Raw genomic sequence first — 20,609 nt, forward strand, 5'->3', positions numbered from 1 at the left:
TTTAAACCCATTTCTTCCTCCCCTTTTTCGTTAATGGGCATCTTTTATCCTATCCTAAGCAACAGCAACAAGACTAATTAGTTTAATAAGTACAACAAATGGTTTTATTGACAAAAAAGAACCCTTTGAAATATACATTACATTCACAAAGGATTAAATTATACCTTATTATCCATTTTCCATAAAATAAAGATTACTTTGATAAATCACAACTAATGTTATCTTTGGCTGATAAGAACTCTGTACTTATTTGTGTGGCTTCTATAAATAGTGTGTTCTGATTTTTTTTTTCCTCACTAAATATAGTCAGTGATACAGTCTGCTAGGCATTTTCCTGCAATTTGACAATACCACATCTGTGAACTAGGCAGCAAATGAAAGCTTCATTGTCTGAATATGAAACATGCGACTGTCTCTTTCTTTTCTGTCAGCTGCTCTGCAGTAATCTATTAAACACCTTTCAGCCATATTTTGCTCCATCAAGGTTTCCTTACTGCCAAAGCAGGGTAGTCAAAATAAACTCTTTCTGTTAAGAGAAAAGCCATTGTGGTTCATCTTTCTATTGTAGGTAAAGTCTGTGTGAAAACTGTAGCATGAAGGGGTCATACCCTCATTTAGACCTTAATGTACACAAAATATGTACAGTAATGTACATAAGAGGGCATTTTCAGATGTAAAGGGCTCCTTTGTTCTTTGTCTTTCCTTAGCTTTGCACCAGAGGATTCTGCAGATTGCTGAAGATCTATCCACACCATCTCTGAGTGGACGAACAGTGCATTGAGGACCAAGAAAGAAGCAATGTGTTGGGTTTACTTCAGAGTTGCTGTGCAGTGGACAAGAAGAGAGACCTGCCACATGCCTCTCCTACCCTTCAGGACACATATCCAAGGTCAAACTATATTAATTTCCCATTTTTTGAAACTCTTTCAAGAAACACATTTGCTCTGAGTTCAACTACTGCTTTGTATGCCCTGGGTGACTCAAAGCATCTCATTTTACTCCAAATATTCAAGGGTTAGAATTGGTGTAGCAGTTGCAGGGTTGGCTTGAAATTTAGTTTGCAAAGTTCTGAAGACTGGTGGGGAAAAGATGTAGCGGTTCTGGAAACTTTTAAAAAGTAAATTCAATATGGGAGAGAGTTCAGTTATATGACTCTTGAAAATTCTCTGAACTGTTCAAACGTAACATCAATTTAACATCCATTTGCAGCCTCTAACCCTACCAGAGCTGTTTTGGATGGGTGCCCTCCTCATAAGCAAATGTCTCTTTTTCTGCATTTTCCCTCAGAAGCAGGTGACAGTGGATTTCAAATATACCCACACCCATGTCTGTGTTGCTTTCTGGAGGGTGTGTTTCACTCATGGAAATATGTCTAACCTCTTTGTTTAATTTTCAAAATTTTATAAGCTTCCCACCCCCTGGGTTGCCCACAAAGTGACTCAGCAAGACAAGCAAAGGGATCAAAGAACAGATAGAGTTTTTTAAGTTAATGGAAAAGTTTAGAAGTTCTGAAACTATTTTTCTTCAACACATATTTCAAAAACATTAATAAAAATAACTACAACTGGGTCTAACAGACAAAATGCAGTGCTAGAGTCATAAATCTTAGAGAACAGGGAGGAGCACTCTGAAATGCTGCAAAACAAATATATTATCACCTCTCCAAACCTCCCTGAGCTTCTCTTTTCCTATAATACAAAACAAAAAATCACCATGGCTGGGCTGCTCTGTGCTTGTTGTAATTAAAACAACTTTAATATTTTATTTCTATATTGGTGTGAACATTTATAAAGCAGGGAGGAGAAAACTGGACACATAGGAGTGAACACATAGGCATTGCCACCACTGCTGATGAACCACCTTGGTTCCAACCCAAACCCAATTCTGTACCTTGCTGTTTCCTGGATATTTTGTGGGTAATAAAGTCCTGAGATCCTGAATCTGTTTCAGGGACTCATGTATTGAAGGTCAGAGATAAGGTTCCTATATAACAAACGGAGGAAAATTCAGACCTTGGAGTCCTCAAGAGAGCCCTCGCTTTTGTGCCACAGGGCCAAACTCCTCCTTGCTTATTTTATCTCCTGCCTCCCATATTTTGCACTCATTTATGCACAGCTGCTAAATTCAAGAGAAGAAACACACCTGCCCCATCTCAGACTACACAACATTCATAGGGTTGGGTGCTCTCCAGGAAGATGGGAGATGTCAATTCCAAATTCCTTTGGCCCAGAACCCAGCTCTCCTATTTCCCATGAAAGTGTTGGTCGCAGCAGACAATACATCTCAGGGCAGGGCTGCCAGAGTGTCAAATGCCAATAGTGCTGCCTATGGGCAGTGCTCAAACCCCCCTTGTTTTCCCATCTCCCCCACTCACATCACTGCCCAGCCCAGAGTAGCGGAGTCACTCTCTAAGGTATGGCCCTCCACACAAAGTGTTCCAGGACAGCAGCAGAAGGGCTGACTGACTCAGCCCAGCCAGGGGAGCATCTCTTCATGAACAGAGATGCTCAAATCAGATCTCTAGTAACTGGTCTGACCATGGGCCAGGTACTGGCACTCAGAAGGATTCCATTTACTGCAATGCTTATGGGTCATCCAGCTGAAGGGTCATCCACCTAATCAGAGGACTGCAGCTTTACAGTTCCTGGTGTGGAAATCCTGGAATTTGTAAAATAAAAGGGTCAAAAATACCAAGCTAGAAAAAGCAGGTCATAATCTAATCACATTTTCCTTCCTCCTCTTAGGAAGGCAAGCAAGAGGAAATAACAACATGAAAGACAGAGTCAGTAATCAAATGTTTTTATTGATGTCCTTTCTCATTTGTGACCATTGGTCACTTACTTTAATTGCACAGACCAAAATAAACAATTGACTTTAATTTGCCTAAATTACAACTTCTATAGCTTTTGCATTTTTATCAAGAAAAGACAAAATCATGGGTAAGTCTCTACATGGAATCAAAGATAGGAAGCAACTTCTTACTAATCCTCATGCAAACTACTGACTGATTATTGGAGACCAAGGTTGAGTGTAATTTCAGAAGAAAGTTCACTCTTATGAGTATGTTCATCTAATATCAAGCTAATTTATAGTCCTTTCACAACCAATGTAATTTTCATCTATTAGATAATAATTACAGGCATATTAAGCAATATTAACATTATTAAACAACAATGAACAGCCGCCTGAATGTATACTATGGTAACGCAAAATCTGAGTAATATAAAGTGCATTACCTGGTAAAAGAGCAGAATTTTGCATTAGAGGTTTTCTAAGCTTCTAGAATTTTTTGTCTTAACAGGTCTAGAGATTTTAAACAGAAGAAATCAAACATTCATATTTACAGAAAGATTTATGCCTGATCCAAGAACTCCAGGGACACTTTCACTTTTAAATCTTTTTCTACTTTTTCTACTATACCAACAAATTACACCCATTTGGAAAAGGAGCTACTGCTTTACTGTGGTATCACTAAAGAAGCTGCTTTCTGAGTGCACCAGATGTATTTTGTGCAATGAGTTTTCTGAGAGGCTAAAATGTATTACTGCTGCTCTTCTTATATCTTGCTCTTTTGCAAGCATATACTAAACTGCAGACTTAGCTGCCACTAAGTATATATTTTATATGTGGAATATTATTACTAATAAAAATAAAATGAGTTATTCAATATGAATGACTGCTCATCTCTCCCTTGATACATATAAAATAAGCCACATCTAATGTGAGAGTAAACTCAGGCCACTGTTACAACTCTGAGGCACTCATACAACAGCAAAGAGGGGTATAAATAAGTGAAATGCTTCTAACAAAACAGTTAGCTTAAATTATCTTTAAAAAACAAATGAATAAAAGAACTAGTCACAAATTCATAACGCTGTTTCCTGAAGGTTTCTCTTTAACAATACTTTCCTAAAAGAAGACTATGTTTAAGGAAGTTGCAGAAAATTATCACAAGGCCCAGCAGAGAACAAGTGTCCTACTTATTTATCTTCGTCTTTTCCTATAATCAAAGCCCCTGCATCAAAACTCTACAATGTCAGGGTTTCTACATGGAGTAGCTTCAGCTTTGCACTAAAGGAGGAAAGAAATGAAATCGTCACTTATGGCTTTCTATGCATCAGTCTGGAACACCTGCACACCCTGGCTCTCCCAGGTGAACTTTAATATAATTTTTAGGAGAACTGCTGCAGACACATGAACCATGAAAATATCCTGGTGGATTATGAACTGAATAAATACTTGTACTAGAGCAGATGGACTTTTTCTGTGCATAAAAAGAAGTAAAACAAAAAACATAAACATGTGAAGGAGAAATGCCCATACTGCTGTGCAAGCCACTTTCCTAACCTACATTGTTATTGGTCCCAGCCTTAAGAGATCAGCAAGTTCCAACTGAAACAAGGATTCCTACTGAATAATTGCACTAAACCAAAATCCTTCTAGTAAAACAAAATTATACAAATAATTTAAAGCATTAAGTTCCAGGTTAGGTACATGCATGTAGTACAAACATTTCTTTTTCTTACAGAAAACACAGATAATGGATTCCAAAAAAAGCCACACAAGTTTTGACTCAAAGATTTAATCAAGAGGAGTTGCAAAAGAGCATCAAGTATTCTGAAATGATTTATGAGCTGCAAAAGTAATGCATGAGTCATTCAAAGTGTATTACTTGTATTAAAATTTCAGTTATCAGTGTTTACTGATGATAGGCTGAGAAAAAGAATGAAAGAACAAACAATGGAGCAAACAAAATATTGGTGAGGTCATAAGACACTGGTTAAATCTGTAGCTGAAAGGATTATGTACAGCAAGGAAAAAGCTTTTCTCCTTTTTCAAAGAAATTGCACATTATCAAGGTCCATTCCCATCAGAGAAATAACATTAAAATAATTTTTAATCTATATTCTATTTTCTGGCCTATACAAAGTATTCAAAGATACAGGAAAGACTAGACTTCTGCCAAGCAGATTAAACAAAACTGCATTCCTACATACTTTAACTATACAGTTACACATCGAAATTCAAAGCAGAAAAACAATTCAATGCAAATACAGAATTATGGATTCTGATAGATGTGGAAGAAGCAAGACTATGAAAGGAGTGCCTGAACTTGATGAGGAGATCGGTGTAGTATGGTTTCTGGATCCTTATATTCATTTGAAGGATCCATCACAGCTGCATATAACTCACTGTAAGCTCTGCAGACCAGTTCTGTTGACTGTTTTATTATCTGCTCTCTAAAAAACAAAACAAAACAACATAATTTGCAAATCATAGAGAATATAACTCTACTACATACAAGGAATTAAAGACAGATGTTAAAAATGCACATTAAAAATCTGTGTGAGTTGCATTAAAAAGCGCTTTTACTTCAACTGTGAAAACAGCTCAAAGTTTCAAAAGAAAAGGCTTCTTTCTCTCTTTGCATTGCACAGATAAACTCACATATGATCCTGAAAACCATGAAATTACCTTTTTTATTTCTACAATGAAGCAAAAACTAGTAGAGGGTTTAACTTGCATACATTAGTTTCCCACCTACGATCCACTGCATCTTTTAGAAGACTGATAAACTTAGTGATCTACCTTCTACCTCCTGTGGTTTCTGACTGTCCCTTGTAAACACACAGTTTTTTTTCATCCACAAGCAAATATATTCTACGTGCTTTATCTTGACAGTACCTGATCACATAATCAGTCAACAAGGAGTGATAGAGGTCAGAGATTTTAACTCAACCATTTACCAACAATGCTATGAAGTCTGTGTCCTGTTATTTTTCTGGAGCTAAACGAGTAACAACGCAGAGACACTGAATGCTAAATTTAACTGGAAAGTTTAATATTTTTTGAAGACAACCTAATAATTTTATTTTACACTGTCCATTGAATCAGTTTACTTTAATCATCATGGTGATGTGTTTACAGCTGCAGATACATTTTTGTCTATCAGAAACAGTAGTTACAACTATTTTACAGCCAAATCCATGCAAGTGGAACAACAGGAGAAGGTGAGGAAACCAAGCTAACCACAAATCCAGATTCAGCCTGGCTGTAATATGCAGCAAAGGAACAAAGACACCAAAACTGCATCCACTAAAATCAGAGCTGAGTTCACCCTCTGGAATTGGTAAGTTGAAGATATTTCAAAGATCAAGAACAACAAACTTTTTCTTTATAGGAAACAATAAGGAACAGAAGCTACGATAAAGCAGATTAAAAGACCAAACCTTCATTTTATTCTGACACACAGTATCCAGTTTTTCAATACACAGCATCATCTGCCAGTATTACTAGGTTATTAGAATACCTGAAAAAGGGACTGGCTTTATCATAGCAAATCCAAATCCACTATTATATAAGGGAAATATATTCAGGGTGTTCAGGTAAAACAACTGTCTCTGATCTCAGCCTGGGATCACTAAGCTACTGTAACATGAAATCTTTCTTAAGAAAGCATGGCACATGGATTTTGTATAAAACTATTGTATCAAATGAATAAATAAAAAAAGTTTGTTAAAATATTCCAGAGGACTGAACAGCATCACACAAGTCTTTCCATCAAATAATGTCAGCGTCATTAATCAGTACATTAGGATTTCAGTTGCCATAACAACATGATACATTTTAACACTAACACAAATGGCAGCACCTTCTAAAAATAGTAATTTCAGCATTCAGTTTCTGTGATTTAACACAAATGAAAAGAGCTTTTCAAAACCAACAACCATATAAATACATAGGTTAAGACTTTTTAAATGGGCAAAGGAATTTGAAAGACAAGAGCATGTCCTTGCAAAAGCTGGAAGGAATGTTCTTCATAGTCGTAAAGCTTAAATGATACTGCCAGTAAGTATGTAACACACTGGTCCCTTATCAGAAGCATGTGTTCTGATTCTGAGAACAAAGACCTCAAAGGTTCAAGCTCAGCCACTGCAACTGTGGATCACATTATTTGATTTCAAGGAAAATGTCTTCAGAATTGAAAATTTCAACTACTATATGTCAGCTGAGTTGTAGCAGCTGAAGCCACCATCCTCACGCAAGGCTTCCCTCTTACCTCTCAACTGCCCACTGCTGCAATGGGTTGCAATGAAAATACAAATTCGGTTTCGACTTCACTGAGGGGTTTATAAAGCTTATCAATGGAATAAGGCAAGGAGTGCCTACATGATTAGTTTATCTTGGTTAATCTGACAGAAGATGAAGTTCAAGTAATTCCACTGTGCCTGAATCTTTATGGTATCATAGAGTAAACCTCTTAAAATTGATTCTGTGTTAGCAGTGAAAAGTTGAGGCTTTCAAAATACATTTACTGTTATTTATGACTTTTAAATAGACTCACATTAAAAAAAAAAAAAAAAGAGCTAAAATACAGATCTAACAGCTTGACACCAAGAAGCAGAAGTTGCAATGATTCACTGACATTACTGCCCTGTTTGATCTGTACAGGAGCAGAAGAGCTCTCACTCAACAGGGTCGGTTCTGCCAGCTGAGCTGCAGGAATGGTAAACGGAGACACCCAATGCCTGCTGAAAAGCACCAGCATTCCCCATGCTCAGCCATGCACCAGCTCTATAGAATGACAGTGGAAGTCTTTGTATGAGGAGAACCTGAGCAATACAGCACGAGAACCTGGCAACTGGACTAGCTGATTGTTGTAGGTACCTTCTGACTGAACTGTCCTGTTCAATTCCCAACAATATTTATTTTTCCCTTGACATATGTCATTTTTTAATTGCAAGATGCTGTAACACAATCCAAGGGAACAGGTCTTCGTAATGAAACATCCAACTACTATTGCATTATGCAAAATACTATGTGCTAGTCGCAATTTCTGATACATTCTGTTACCTGCACTCTTCACAAAAGTGTGAAAAATAATGTCAAGAAAAGTTTTTGATCAGTGCAGCATATAATTCTCTGAGTTTAAGTACTACAAAAAGTCTTCATGTGGTTCACATTTAATTGGAAAAATTTCGTGGCACTTTTCCTAGCCTTAAGGTTCAGTTATAACCAAAAACAAGAGAAGAGATAAATAATAAAGTTCTCACTTCCATACTTCAAAGAAGAAATCACTAAAAAAAATACATTAGGTGAAAAGTAAAATAATCTCAGCACAATATTCAGTGAGACAGTATGCCAATACTCTACAACAGAAGACAACAAAGTCAAAAATCCTAGAACTGACAAAGCAGTGGGGATAAAAGAAATCTTGGAGAATTACATATTTCATCTGTCTTTGGAAAGCTTACAAAATAGTTCTAAAACAATTTACAACTGAGTTGACAAAAAATTGCCAACACAGCAGAACATGTTCAAAATAGATGAATGTAATTCATTTTGATGGTGTTTATTAAATCTAGAGTAACTACTTCAGAAAGTTACAGAATTACATACTCCTCACTCCTTGTTCAAAAAGAGGAGACAGAACAACACTGAATTGTGACCTGAAGGACAATGTAAATACAATTACACTGGTAATGTAATGATGAGTGAGTTCTCATCATGATCCACTAAAACCTAATCAAATTCATCTTTTTGATCATTGTGCAAGCATAATAGAAATACCAAAGGTAAGGTACTTACTTCACAGTAGCACTCAGAAGGAAATTCAGCTGGGACATTAATAGACTATCTGGAGCAGACAGATAGCGATCAAACTGAGCCTGGGAGGGGAAGAGAATATGAGAGCAACATATTAACACCTTCCTGTTATATAAAAATAGGTAAAAAACACAACTTTCTGAAAAGTCATTACATTAATAAAGGTAGAAATTAATAGACCAAAATAAATGTCTAACTTCAGCACATCCACCTCTAAAACTTTGTTTCTGAGGAATAAGGGTGAAGGGTAAATAAAAAGAATCAGTTTTCATAATTATCCATCTAAGCTTCCTGTGCAGCTGGTGCAGATATACACACATCACTGAAGATCAGACCTTGTCTATTCAGTGCAGAGGGAATACAGACACTTCAGAGAAAAATCTACTCTGTCCAAGTTAGACATGTCGTAAGATTCTTTTCACGCTTTGACAGGGAATCACTGCTTATGCTGGGAAAACCAAGAGCAAATCACCCACTTCAGGCTTCTTGAAACTGCTTCTAAGCCTCCTTCTCCCCCGTCATGTAATGTAGTGAAAAAAAGTGCAGTACTTTGATTCTAGTTGTGTGGAGAGGAAAACACTGCTGTCTTCAACAATTTATTAGAGAAACTGTGGATGCCCCGGCCCGGCAAGTGTTCAAGGCCAGGCTGGATGGGGCCCTGACCAACATGGTCTAGTAGAAGGTGTTCTAACCTCCTTGCCATGGGCAGGAAGAAGACGGTCTTTGAGGTCTGTTCCAACTCAAAGCCTTCTGTGAATGTATCGTCAAATGTGTGACTATAGAGAAGATGAAACCAGTTCTTCTCACAGATGAAAACATGAGGAATACTGAATACATAGTACACTAACGAGAGTTTTGATTAGATAGTGAGAGGAAAAATTCTCATCAGAAATGTCATCAAACACAGAATTGGTTACCCATAAAAACTGTATAATCTCCATCCTTTGCATTACATACTCAGGCAGGGCCCTAGGCAAGTTTATCTAATGATGGCAACCTTCCTCAACACTGCATGATTATTCTCAAGCTGGTAAACCCTAAAACCCACATCCATCCATCACTTAAATGTGCAAAATGTAGGCAAAAGTGACTAATGAAGTCACAGTTCTCACAAAGTATTTTTTGGGGGGAATTCTGCCCTTGTTTGGAAAGCAAGGGAGCTTTTCACTGAGGGGGTTATGGACCTGACTAGCATAGCTTTTGCAAGCTGGGACCTGGAAAACTCCCAAGTATAATTTGGAGGCAGTGAATCTGCCTAAAAGTACTCCCTCCTGGTTTAAATCCTATCAGTTAAATCTATTGGTTTCAGAAACCAACAGATTAGGCTGATAAATGGGATTTATGTGGGTTTGATTTCAACACACTTGCTTCTATTCTGGTTAAAGTATGTTCACAGAAGCTGATATTAAGTAATGAAGAAAATAAAACAGTTGGATTCTTCTCCTAACTATTTAAGTGAAATTATTTGTCTACTGTACCATTACAGATAACAGAACTGCATATATATATATATATCTATAATTTAAAGATAAGGTCCCCAAGCTACAGCCTTTAAAGTCCTTGTTGATCTACAAGGCCATGATAAATAGAAAATATTTTAAATGCAAAATTTATAAATTTTAATGAGAATGCATGCTGATCTAAGTAAAACACTGAGTGCTCTGTGACAGAGCTCTGTTCATCCAACCAGCTTGAGAATCACTGGTTTAAAACCTGAAAAGAAAAAAAGTAGCTACACTTACACATTAGGATTCAACATAAATTAAAAAAAAACCAACTTAAAAAAATTCTTTAAAAAAGTCCTTTTTTTCATGGGGGTATACATGCACTGCTGGATGAGTGGGCCTTTACAGTTAAACTTTCAGAATAAAGCTCAGCTTGGCTAAGGAAGAAGAGTGACAGATCATACATTATTGTCTACTGAACTGTGATATTGCTATCTATGTAAAATAGCCTTCACACACACTAAGAAAAAATATCAGCTGATAATTTGCTTTAAAATATATTGTAGCTTTCAACTTAAAAAATATAACTGTGACATATACCCAGCATCTAACTTCTGAGTGAAGCTGAACTATTTGCATAAAATCAAAGCCTTAGGACTAAAATTATAAATGATAGCAAAACCTATATTTCAAAGCAGAAGCAAAAAAAGAACCTTTGGTGATTAAAACTAATTAGAGCTAAGTATTTGCTTTTAGCAATTTAAGATGACTCATGGGATAGCATTCTTGTAAGTAACGTTCTGCTTCTCAAGGCTTAGAAACTCATATTCTATTACTACACCTTCAGAAATAATCCATGTATTTATTACTTCAAGTGGTCAAACTACTACAACTTTAGAAAGTATTCACAGACACGTCATTTAGCTATTCTTAAGGAGCAGGACTGGTTAGATGAATATCTAGTACACCACATAATTAACAGTATTCTTTCCCATGTCACAGCATCACCACCATAACATGAAAGTTTAAAATGCTTACCATTGCAACCTTCAGGGACACGGAATCCATACTTGACAAATTTGAAAGAGGACCCTAAGAATCAGTAGTCAAACAAAAAAAAGGTCACACTAGCATGTAGAAAAAGATAAACAATACAATCAGTTCAGCAGAACTTTTTTATTTGGTCCTGCTACAGGATTTTAGATGTTTGGAAACTATATCCCCATATCAGTATTGAAATGCTGTTAACAGTTCATTTGTATTCTACCACTCTCAAAAGCTGAAAACAGAGTTCTTAATATGTCCTTTCAAATAATTTTCTTCCTTCTTCACCATTAAATAAGGCCAAAACTAGCCTTCCACAAGGTTTAGAATAAAAACTGACTTGCAAACTGGCCACATTCCCTTGGTGTTCCAGACTTACAGAGGACAACTTTGTTCCATTTATCTGTACTGGGACCACGCAGAATTCAGACCTGCTTCCCAGTAAATCTTCTGTGCTGGATGGCAATTCAGTGTATAAATAAATGTTGTTTAACCCCCTAGAAAGTTCTGCGACATCACTTCTGCAGCCAGACAGCTGTACAGATATAAACGAAAATTGCTACATGCCATTAACAACCTGCCCTAGTCGACTTGAAATTGGTTTTAGAACAGGAGATAGGCTCACAAATAGAAAACTAAGTTGAGTTATTAGTCCGATTATTTACACATTTATTTATTCATCTTTATACATAAAAATCTGTTGAGTTTGGGCATTTTATGCAAAATTATTAGCTGAAGAAACAACATAAAGCTCTCAGCAGAGTTCTGCTTTCTCCAGAAAACACTGATCTTCACTTTCACAAAAGATCACAAAAGGACATAGACGCAGCTGGGAAGAAGGGCTATATTAACACCTACAGACACATAGCAAATGTGCTTCAAAAGAAAGGGAGAGCATGAGCTCTGAATTCAAGTTTTCAACTCCCTCTAAGAAATCTCAAGTTTTCACTTTGAGAATCTCACTGCCTCGGTACTAGAATAGCTACATCAATGAGTAAGGACAAAAGAAGAAACTTTCAAATTACTATTAAACTCTTCTGCCAATTTTTCACAGAAGAAAAAAAGCAGCAATTACCTAATGCATGCAGTTATCTATTGACTCCATGTATGGTGCTATAGCAACCAATGAAGAAAGCTGAATGCCACATGCACAGCAGGTCTGATATGTTCTAGGTGTTATGGAAGTAGTGGTATACCTACCCAATATTTGTCTTTTAAAGCCAGCTTGACTTAGACACTTTTTGAAGTGTATTAAACTACCTACACAGTTATTCTGAGAACATACAGGCATGGAGTGTGTCAATGGTGCAGCAGAGAAGGACTGCTGCACAACAAACCTGCTGTAGTTGCAAGGTGCCTTTGTCCTATAGTCCTGGTTCCATGTAAGAAAAACCCAGATATTACTGAGGTTTTGCTTTCAGAGGAAGCTTAATCTGCAAAGATATTAGTACCAAAATTCTACCGGTTGGCAAGTATGTGGTACCTCATCAACATGGAAATTATAAAAGCTTACCTGTTCTGGTTTGTGTTGCTGCAGAGCATTATAGATGTAACTTAGACCAGCTCTTGTTAACACATAGGAAGCTTGCTCATTTATGAGTGTATCTAAATGAGCTTCAATCTGAAATTTTAAGCATAAAGTATTTATAAAAAGTGAGCAGATTAAACATAACAAGTTCTGGGGTTAAAAGAAGTAGAAACAAGTAAGTAAAAAAAAAACAACAAATAAGGAGAGTGATCAACAAATAAAGAAAAACTAGAGCATAATTATTTTACCCATTTACACCTCCCATATTACAAGGAGCCAATAATAAAAATGTAAAGAATTCTTTCATGTCTGACTAATAAAAGAATATAATTTTTTTTATTTGTGAATACAACAGCACTAAGAATGAAGAATACTATAGCCCTGATCTTAAAAATTCCTACATAGGAATTATTTTGCTATAATTCTTTGAAAATATGTGATAAAAAACATTCAACTCTTATTGAAAGTATTGACAATAGCATGGCAATTCTATAATGAACAAGAGACAGTCTTTTATAAGGAAAATAAAACAAACTAAATCATAATCAATATTGATTTTAAATTCAATTTTCATAAACATTTATTTGAAAAAGTTATCTGAAAGAATAGCAGACAATGAAATTAGTTATCAATTTTTTTTAATTATCTCCATAAGAAAAAAGGTTATAAGAGTATTTTACATACTTAATATAATGTTCACTTCGCAGAGAAAACTAATCCCTAAATCCAGTCTCAGTAGCAGCAATCATTTTTAAGTTTGAGCAGTCTCAGTGAGACATTTGGGTATATATACATTATTATTTAATTTTTACAGATAACTACCCCACATTTCTTTTTTTTTTTCTTCCAATCCTAAAGAAAAGATTTATAATATAATACCATCTAGTAAAATGTAAGACTTCTTTGTCTGATATTTTAAAAGTTCACCTTTTACTTCCTAAAATTGTTTAGAAAAACACACCTTCCTTTTTAAATCAGGAGGGAAATCTTAGTATTTCAATTTGGAGATTTTAACTGTCTTACTGAGAAAAAAAAAATCTTTCTCCTATTAAATATGTCATTTTAACTTCACTTGAATAACCTACTTATGTATAATCTTAAAGATTTTTTTTCAGTCTGTTCCTGTATTTTAAAAACGTTTGAAGAAAGTAAATGGTATTAAATGCATACGTTTCAGTTCTACTGCCTATCTGAAGAATAAATCAATTGCAACATTTACCATGAAATAAATGCTGATAACAGAAATTAGAAATACCCCAGACAGTTTGGTGAGGTTGTCTGGTAAGGTTTGTTTCAGAACTAGAAGGTGCTAGAAATTCTGATTAGGGGCAGAAGGTGAAAAATGGCTTGCAGCCCATCCTTACTCATCCCTTAAAATAAGAAGTAGTGATTTTTTTTTTCAAGTCCTCCAGCTCCAAAAGCTCTCCTGAGATATACTGCAGACCTGTTCCCGTAGCAAAATAAAAATGGGCAGTGACCAAGTTTTCACAAGTCAACAGTTTCTAAACTCACATTTCCATTTCAAAATGATACCATACATGAACTACTATCCTGGGATGTTAGGGGACACCAAACAAAAGAGAGGTAGAAAGCAGGACTGAAGTAGTTACGTCAGCTACACTATGTTCTAGTACAAAATAGATGATGATCTAGTACTAACTATTTGACTGAGCTTTCAACTCCTATTTGCTTCTTCTCACACAGTTTGCAGATAAATATCAGAATGATTAGGATAATGAAAAGGTTCACTGATCTGGGTTTATCTGCAACTAACCCAAACAAACCCAAATCTTTTAATAATTTTTGTCTGTTTAAAATGAAAGATGCTATTTTGCTCATGGTCTCTGATAAGAAGCCCTCTTACCCCATTTCCCTAATTTAGAACTGACCCGAAGCCAACATTATCAAAGACAAATATGTTCACATCACAACTTACAGTCTGCAAAAATCAGTAATAAGTTCATTTTCTTTTGGGGCTGTTAAAGCTTACCTGAAACTGCAACATTTCTAGACGTTTGTCAGTGAATTCAAAGAGAGCCAAAGTAGTCTTCATCATATAGAGCGAATTCACCATGAAGGTTGCCATATCAGCTGTGCCCAAATTACTCGCAGACACAGTACACATCTGTAACAACGGATCTAGCACACAAGACAGAACCTAAAATAGCAAACACAGAGAAAAGAGGGAGGGGAGGGAGGAAATCATGTCACACAAGGTTTCTAACCTCATTCTGTCTCTATCATGTATTTATTCCCCAAAGCAGAATAAAGAGTAATGAGAGTTTCCAACTGTGAAAACAGTTTTCTACTGGATTTGTCAGCAGGTGATCAGCTATCACAGTGATGGGGAAAGTGTAAAAACCTGAGAAGAACAGATTCCAACCTAGCAGGAGAAAGAGTAACCCAGATTAGATAATTGGTAACTGTGCAATCTTGAGGAGGTATGTACTTAATGGAGTAGTAATTGGATAAGAGAATTTAGATACTGCGTTAAGAGTAGCACTCCATACTGTACTGTAATTATCCACTTTGTTAGTCACCTTCTTATTCATGTTACAAACTCTGGTTTGGTGGAAAGCTCCAAAATGGGACCAGACAAAAAGATTAATGTTCCACCTGTCTTTTGTACACTGAAATTAACTTACACATCCTTTCCCCAACCCCCTCCTCCTCTTCACACACATAGAGCAGTCAAACATTCTTGTACCTGCACAAAGTCAGCCTGACGGGCATCCAGTGGAATAACAGATGAGTCATGAGACGCCAGAACCTCCCGTAGCAAGTTAAGTGTCTGATTTAGTGCAGAGCTTGGACCAAGATCAGGAGGTGGGAGTTCAACCTGAAGAACAAGATTATCTGTTTTGGGGTTTTTTATTAATTTCCTTTACAGCAAACACCATCCAATCTGTTAGCACAAATGCAACCAGCTAATAATAGAAATACATGTAGTCATGCAGAGAAGAACTTCAGTGTGATACTGGACAAATCTAGCATGTTTCAGACAATAACTGCCTGCAATTTTCAGCATAACCACCTCATTTGGTCACAAACAAGCAATGCTGAATTTATCCTTTCATTCAGACTATACCTATTTTATGATCTGGAGAAACTCAAACACTACTGCCTTTGGTAGTGGAAAGAAAATACATTTACTAGATTAGGTGCCAAAGAGTAGTCATATTGTTGGCACCACGGAGTTCACTTTAAGCCCTCCTGTGAGCCCTTGAGAATCTAGTGCAGGCAGAGCTTTGGGAGATCAGAGCCATACTACAGCACCACCCCTGTGATCCCAGGTCTGAGAGCTGCAGTCACAAATGCAACAGTCTTATCCCTAGCAAGTTTGTACCTTAAATTGTAAGTACACAAATGAACTGTACACATGTTAACTCAAATACACCTACATAAACTGCAATGAGACTGCACAAACCAGAATGCAGGCCCACATCAAAGACAAGAGGTAAGAATTGCAGATGTTTTAAAAAGAGAAAGAAGGAAAGTTTATGTATATTAGAGAAAAACCACACTTTCCAAGTCAAATTATGAAAATTGGAGCAACTGAAATGGACTGAAATTCTATGCTATTTTTAACACAGGCTCATATACTTTGCCCTTTTCTTTGTCACAGGCAAATTCTCATTTCTCTTTTTTCCAACACGTATTTCTCAGGTTCCACTCCAAACATAGCTGCATTTTCTTGTCTCCAATGCTGCCCCAAACCAGCTCCCTCCCTCCAAATCCCTACTACTACCTAGGCTGCTCACCCTGTTTCCTTCTGCCAACAATATGCTTCCCACCTTCCCGCCCCTGCCCATCCAAGGGCAAACATAGATCTGGCGGCATCATGTTGGAGTAAGGAGATCCTCAGCAATACACAGTAAGTTAGCAATTAAAGGCATAATGTCTCCAAAAGGAGGTAGAGAGAACTAAGTTTGGACGGGACTGGCCCATGCACAACATTCAAGGTGTCTGGCTGCAGCAGTGGAAGGCAGTGTGCACTTCTGCAAAGATTCCAGCTCAACAAGAAAAGGCAGCACCTTTGGATGGACCTCCAAGTCACAGGCAACATATTCCATACCTTCCCAAATGAGAAGTACTGATGAATAGCACAGTAACATGCGTGTCTCAGTCTTCAAGGGGGAAAAATAAAAAATAAAAATAAAAAATTAAATCAAATGGGCAGAGGCTGATGGCCGAAGAAATCAAGGAGTGCACAACAAACATCTTCAGAGTAGACTATTACAGAACCTTCTGGAAATTAATCTGTACCTGATGAACACACCACCAGAGAAAGGAAAAAAATCCTCTCTCTCTTGAAGCCAGGCCAAGCTTTCACACTTTGTGTTTTGAAACATTTGAAATACCATACACGTCCCCACACTGCTACCCAGACAGATCTAACAAAAACTTTTTTTCATCCTTCTGAATACAAAGTGTTCCTCTATTCTCACTTTCCAAGAAAGAGTAGACTGAGTTTGAGGCACTAATGGAAAGCTAAATCTAACAGGTTCAGAGAACAGTTGTTCACCCTAAGCAGTCTTGAAAACATAAACCAAATATTCTCGCAATGAAGTAACAGTAATTCAGAAAGAGGCACTTATTCAGTGCTGATCAGTAGTAAAGTTTACTGAAATTTACAGCGCTGAGTGACTTTCTTCTTGTTTCTTCTTTTTATTATTAGGGGTATTGATTGTGTCCTGAACACACTGTTCTCAGACTTGAACTGGACCGTGATCAGGGATATTTTGGCGTTAATTTGAGACTAGAGTTTGATAGAGTTTTCACTTCCAACACACACATAGATCATGGCAATTTCAGGCTGCTTTGCACAGAATTTTTGTCTCCTGAAGTAGCTAGTGCTTAGAAGCTCTTAGATTAGCTTAATTTTTCATTTAGTCTGTTCTTTTTAAATCCACAGTCCTCTAGATATGAGCAAGGAACAACATTATGGAAGAAGAAAATACGTCTAGGGAAAAAGGTCTAGATAACTAGATTCTATTTCAGTTAGTTTTAAATTCCTGACTACTGCAATAGAGGAAGAATTATTAGTAAGTGGAAAGAAAATTAAAGTAGTGCTATATTAATTTTGAAAATTCTAACTTTTTGCACATGAATACAGAGAATTTCAGAATTTAGTAATTTCAGATTTAAAAAGGAAAATGTTGCCCTGAATGTTCTATCTTCACTAGGAGATCATTATAATTGATCCTACTTACAGAAAAACAGGTTTGAAATACACACTAAATTTTACTTTTGAAGTATCTCCTTCAGATGCAAAGCAGACAGGAGCTAACTAAAACACGATCAGTAAAGTTCTGCAGCAGATAGTTCAACAGAAATAAAACACACTCTAACACAGTATTAAGTGTCTAATCAGTTATAGCTAGTAAATCAGTCATACAGAAATGAGGACAACCAGCTCTTCAGTCTTTCAAAGAAAATGAGAAGAAATTACAAGAAAAGAAATTTTACATTCAATATACAAAACTGAAATGAATTCTCCTAATATTACAATGGGCACTAAAAGTTGTACATAAGCTCTAGAACAAAAATTTGTATCTTCTTTTAAAATTCTGCATATTAATCAGTGGGGAACAGTTACTAATTCAGTAATCTTCTTCCAAACATATAATCCAGAGCAGATTTCTTGGTCTACGAGAGCAAGTACTCAAAGGATGTCTTAAAGAATTTAACGAACAGCAAAGAAAAATACAGAAAAATGAAAAGGAAGTATCAACAATCAAAAAGAGGATGCATATATGTTGTTTCCCTTTCTCATTTACAAAAAAGGTTATATTTTAAAAAAAGGCAACTTTTCTTCCTATTAAATACAGTTAATTTTATTAAGGACTAGAGCAGATATTAAGGAGAGTAGCTTTGTTAAAAAGCTTATACGTGGACCTGAAAATACTGCACCGGCAATCAAAATTTTATATGCTATGCTACTTAAATATTAGAGAGTTAACAGTAGAGAAAGACACAGACATACTGGAGCAAGTCAAGCAAAGGGTCACAAAGTTCATGAAGGGAATGGAATACCTCCTACACAAGAAGAGGCTGTGTTCAGTCTGGAGAAGAGAAGGCTCAGGGGGAATGTTATCAATGTATATAAATACATGAAGTGAGGGATAAAGAAGACGGAGACAGCCTCTTCTCAGTGGTGTCCAGTAACAGGTCAAGAGGCAATGGGCACAGAATGAGACACAAGAAAACAATTTTTTTACTGTAAGGTTAGTCAAACACTGGAGACAGTTGCACAGTGAGGTTTTTGAGTCTCTATCCTTGGTGACATTAAAAACTCAGCTGGAGTCAGTTCTGGGCAACCTGCTCTAGCTGACACTCTTTGAGCAAGATGGTTAGACTAGATAATTTTTAGAGTTTCCTGCTGAACTCATCCATTTTTCAATTCTGTGACAGTAGTATTAAATAAAACAAGATGGTAATTTAAAACAGAACTCCTCAGAGAAAGCACTGCTTGGAGTAACAAACAAAAGATTGCCAGCTTTTTTAAGAGCCTGATCAGCTTTGAGTATAGACTCTTAAGAATGCCACTGGCAGGGCCAGATACGAAGTACTACAGCCTGGAACACTGAAAAAATGCACCTGAATGTTTCATGCTCAGTTAACACTGAGCGGTCCCAACTACAGAAGTTCATTCTCCCATTGAGACAATATTCACCAGCACTCCAGGAAACTTAAGTGCACATCCACTAGAGAAGCTTCAGAGCAGCTGTTCCAAGCTCTTTTGGTCCTCTTAGGATCCTAGAGAGGTCAAAAAAGCAGAATGCCTAATGGCATGCTTTTCTTTTCAGCTATCAAATTGGTCTTGGTAGAAAAGATCACCAGTTTTGCTTTGTTTGTATGGATCCATTCAAAACCATTATAGCATTCTGATCGCAGCAACGTCAACCAGACTCACACAATCTGCCCCATATCTGGTTTTCCAGAAACCTAAGAGGTTTCATTCTGACAGGAATTAAATTATGAAGGACAAGTTTAAATTATTCCCATGCAATGTTTTAATACCTCTTCCATGGATAAACTTAAAAGATAATGCAATCATAGAATTTAATGTTCATACATCTACTCTAAAATGAACAGTATTAAGGAATAACAATTCAAAAACTTGATCTGGGGTACTCAGAGTCTTCTAACAGCTCAGGCAGCAGATGACTGCAGTTTGGCACAATCTCTCTTTAGTACCCTTATAACTCTCATTCCATTTCATTAAATGTTTGCAATTATTATTTCCTTTAATAATTGTTCTAGAGCACTAGTGAAGCCAGAGGAAGGAAGGACATGTGGGCTTGGAAATTCCCACTTTCCTAATTAATCAGATGGTCCAATAAAACACGCTGACACAGGTTAATTTAACATTCTTGTTAAAATGCTTCACCAATGGACTCATGATTTTAAATGATAACTCTCATGTGAGAGAACTGAAAGAACAGTCCATCGACTCCAGTCCATTAGGTGCTTTGAACTTTACTCCCAGTTTCATTGGAACAGTTTCTGTTGTTCAGACAATTATGTTCATTTACTATTTTCTCATGGATTTATAATCATCTGTTAAATGGTAATCTTAATGGGCTGTTCTTAGGTCCAGACATTGAGTACACAAAGGCAGAATCCTGAATTCCTAAACATTTGATTCATTAGTGAAGGCTTAAAAGAAACATATAAAAGGATGCATAAGGATTGTAACGGTAATTCTGATCCACTTTACTAACATGATTAGTAGACCCATTGCGAGGTCCAATAAAGCTAAAAAGCAACAAATATAAACATGCTTTTTCAGCACAAGGACATTAATATTGGCCAAAAAGCATTACAGTTGAACCAAGAACAAACCAATTGTTACCAGAGCTAGGAAGTACCAGCAAGAGTGTCTAACTCTGATTCTGAAGGGTAAGAGCCAACAGTGCAAAGGGGAGACAGTGTTTGCAGTAAGAGCTGATGCACCAAACCTTCAGTGACACAGGAGGTGG

General features: G+C 36.6%; 1 protein-coding gene across 2 annotated transcripts in view; it reads right to left on the bottom strand.

The window, feature by feature from the left end:
• Positions 1–2,783: 2,783 nt before the first annotated feature.
• Positions 2,784–20,609, bottom strand: part of COG6 (component of oligomeric golgi complex 6) — a 53,832-nt gene continuing 36,006 nt past the window's right edge. For both annotated transcript variants that reach the window (XM_050331660.1, XM_050331661.1), the window contains exons 14-19: positions 15,332–15,463; positions 14,615–14,782; positions 12,610–12,717; positions 11,091–11,144; positions 8,590–8,669; positions 2,784–5,240 (exon numbers count right to left, since the gene is read on the bottom strand). In XM_050331660.1, coding sequence (XP_050187617.1) covers positions 5,093–5,240; positions 8,590–8,669; positions 11,091–11,144; positions 12,610–12,717; positions 14,615–14,782; positions 15,332–15,463 — 690 coding nt within the window. In that variant the 3' untranslated portion in view covers positions 2,784–5,092. The remainder of the gene's footprint in view (positions 5,241–8,589; positions 8,670–11,090; positions 11,145–12,609; positions 12,718–14,614; positions 14,783–15,331; positions 15,464–20,609) is intronic.

The sequence above is a fragment of the Myiozetetes cayanensis genome, unplaced genomic scaffold (genome assembly GCF_022539395.1).
Source record: "Myiozetetes cayanensis isolate MyiCay16 unplaced genomic scaffold, myiCay2020 scf5-8, whole genome shotgun sequence".
NCBI lineage: Eukaryota > Metazoa > Chordata > Aves > Passeriformes > Tyrannidae > Myiozetetes > Myiozetetes cayanensis.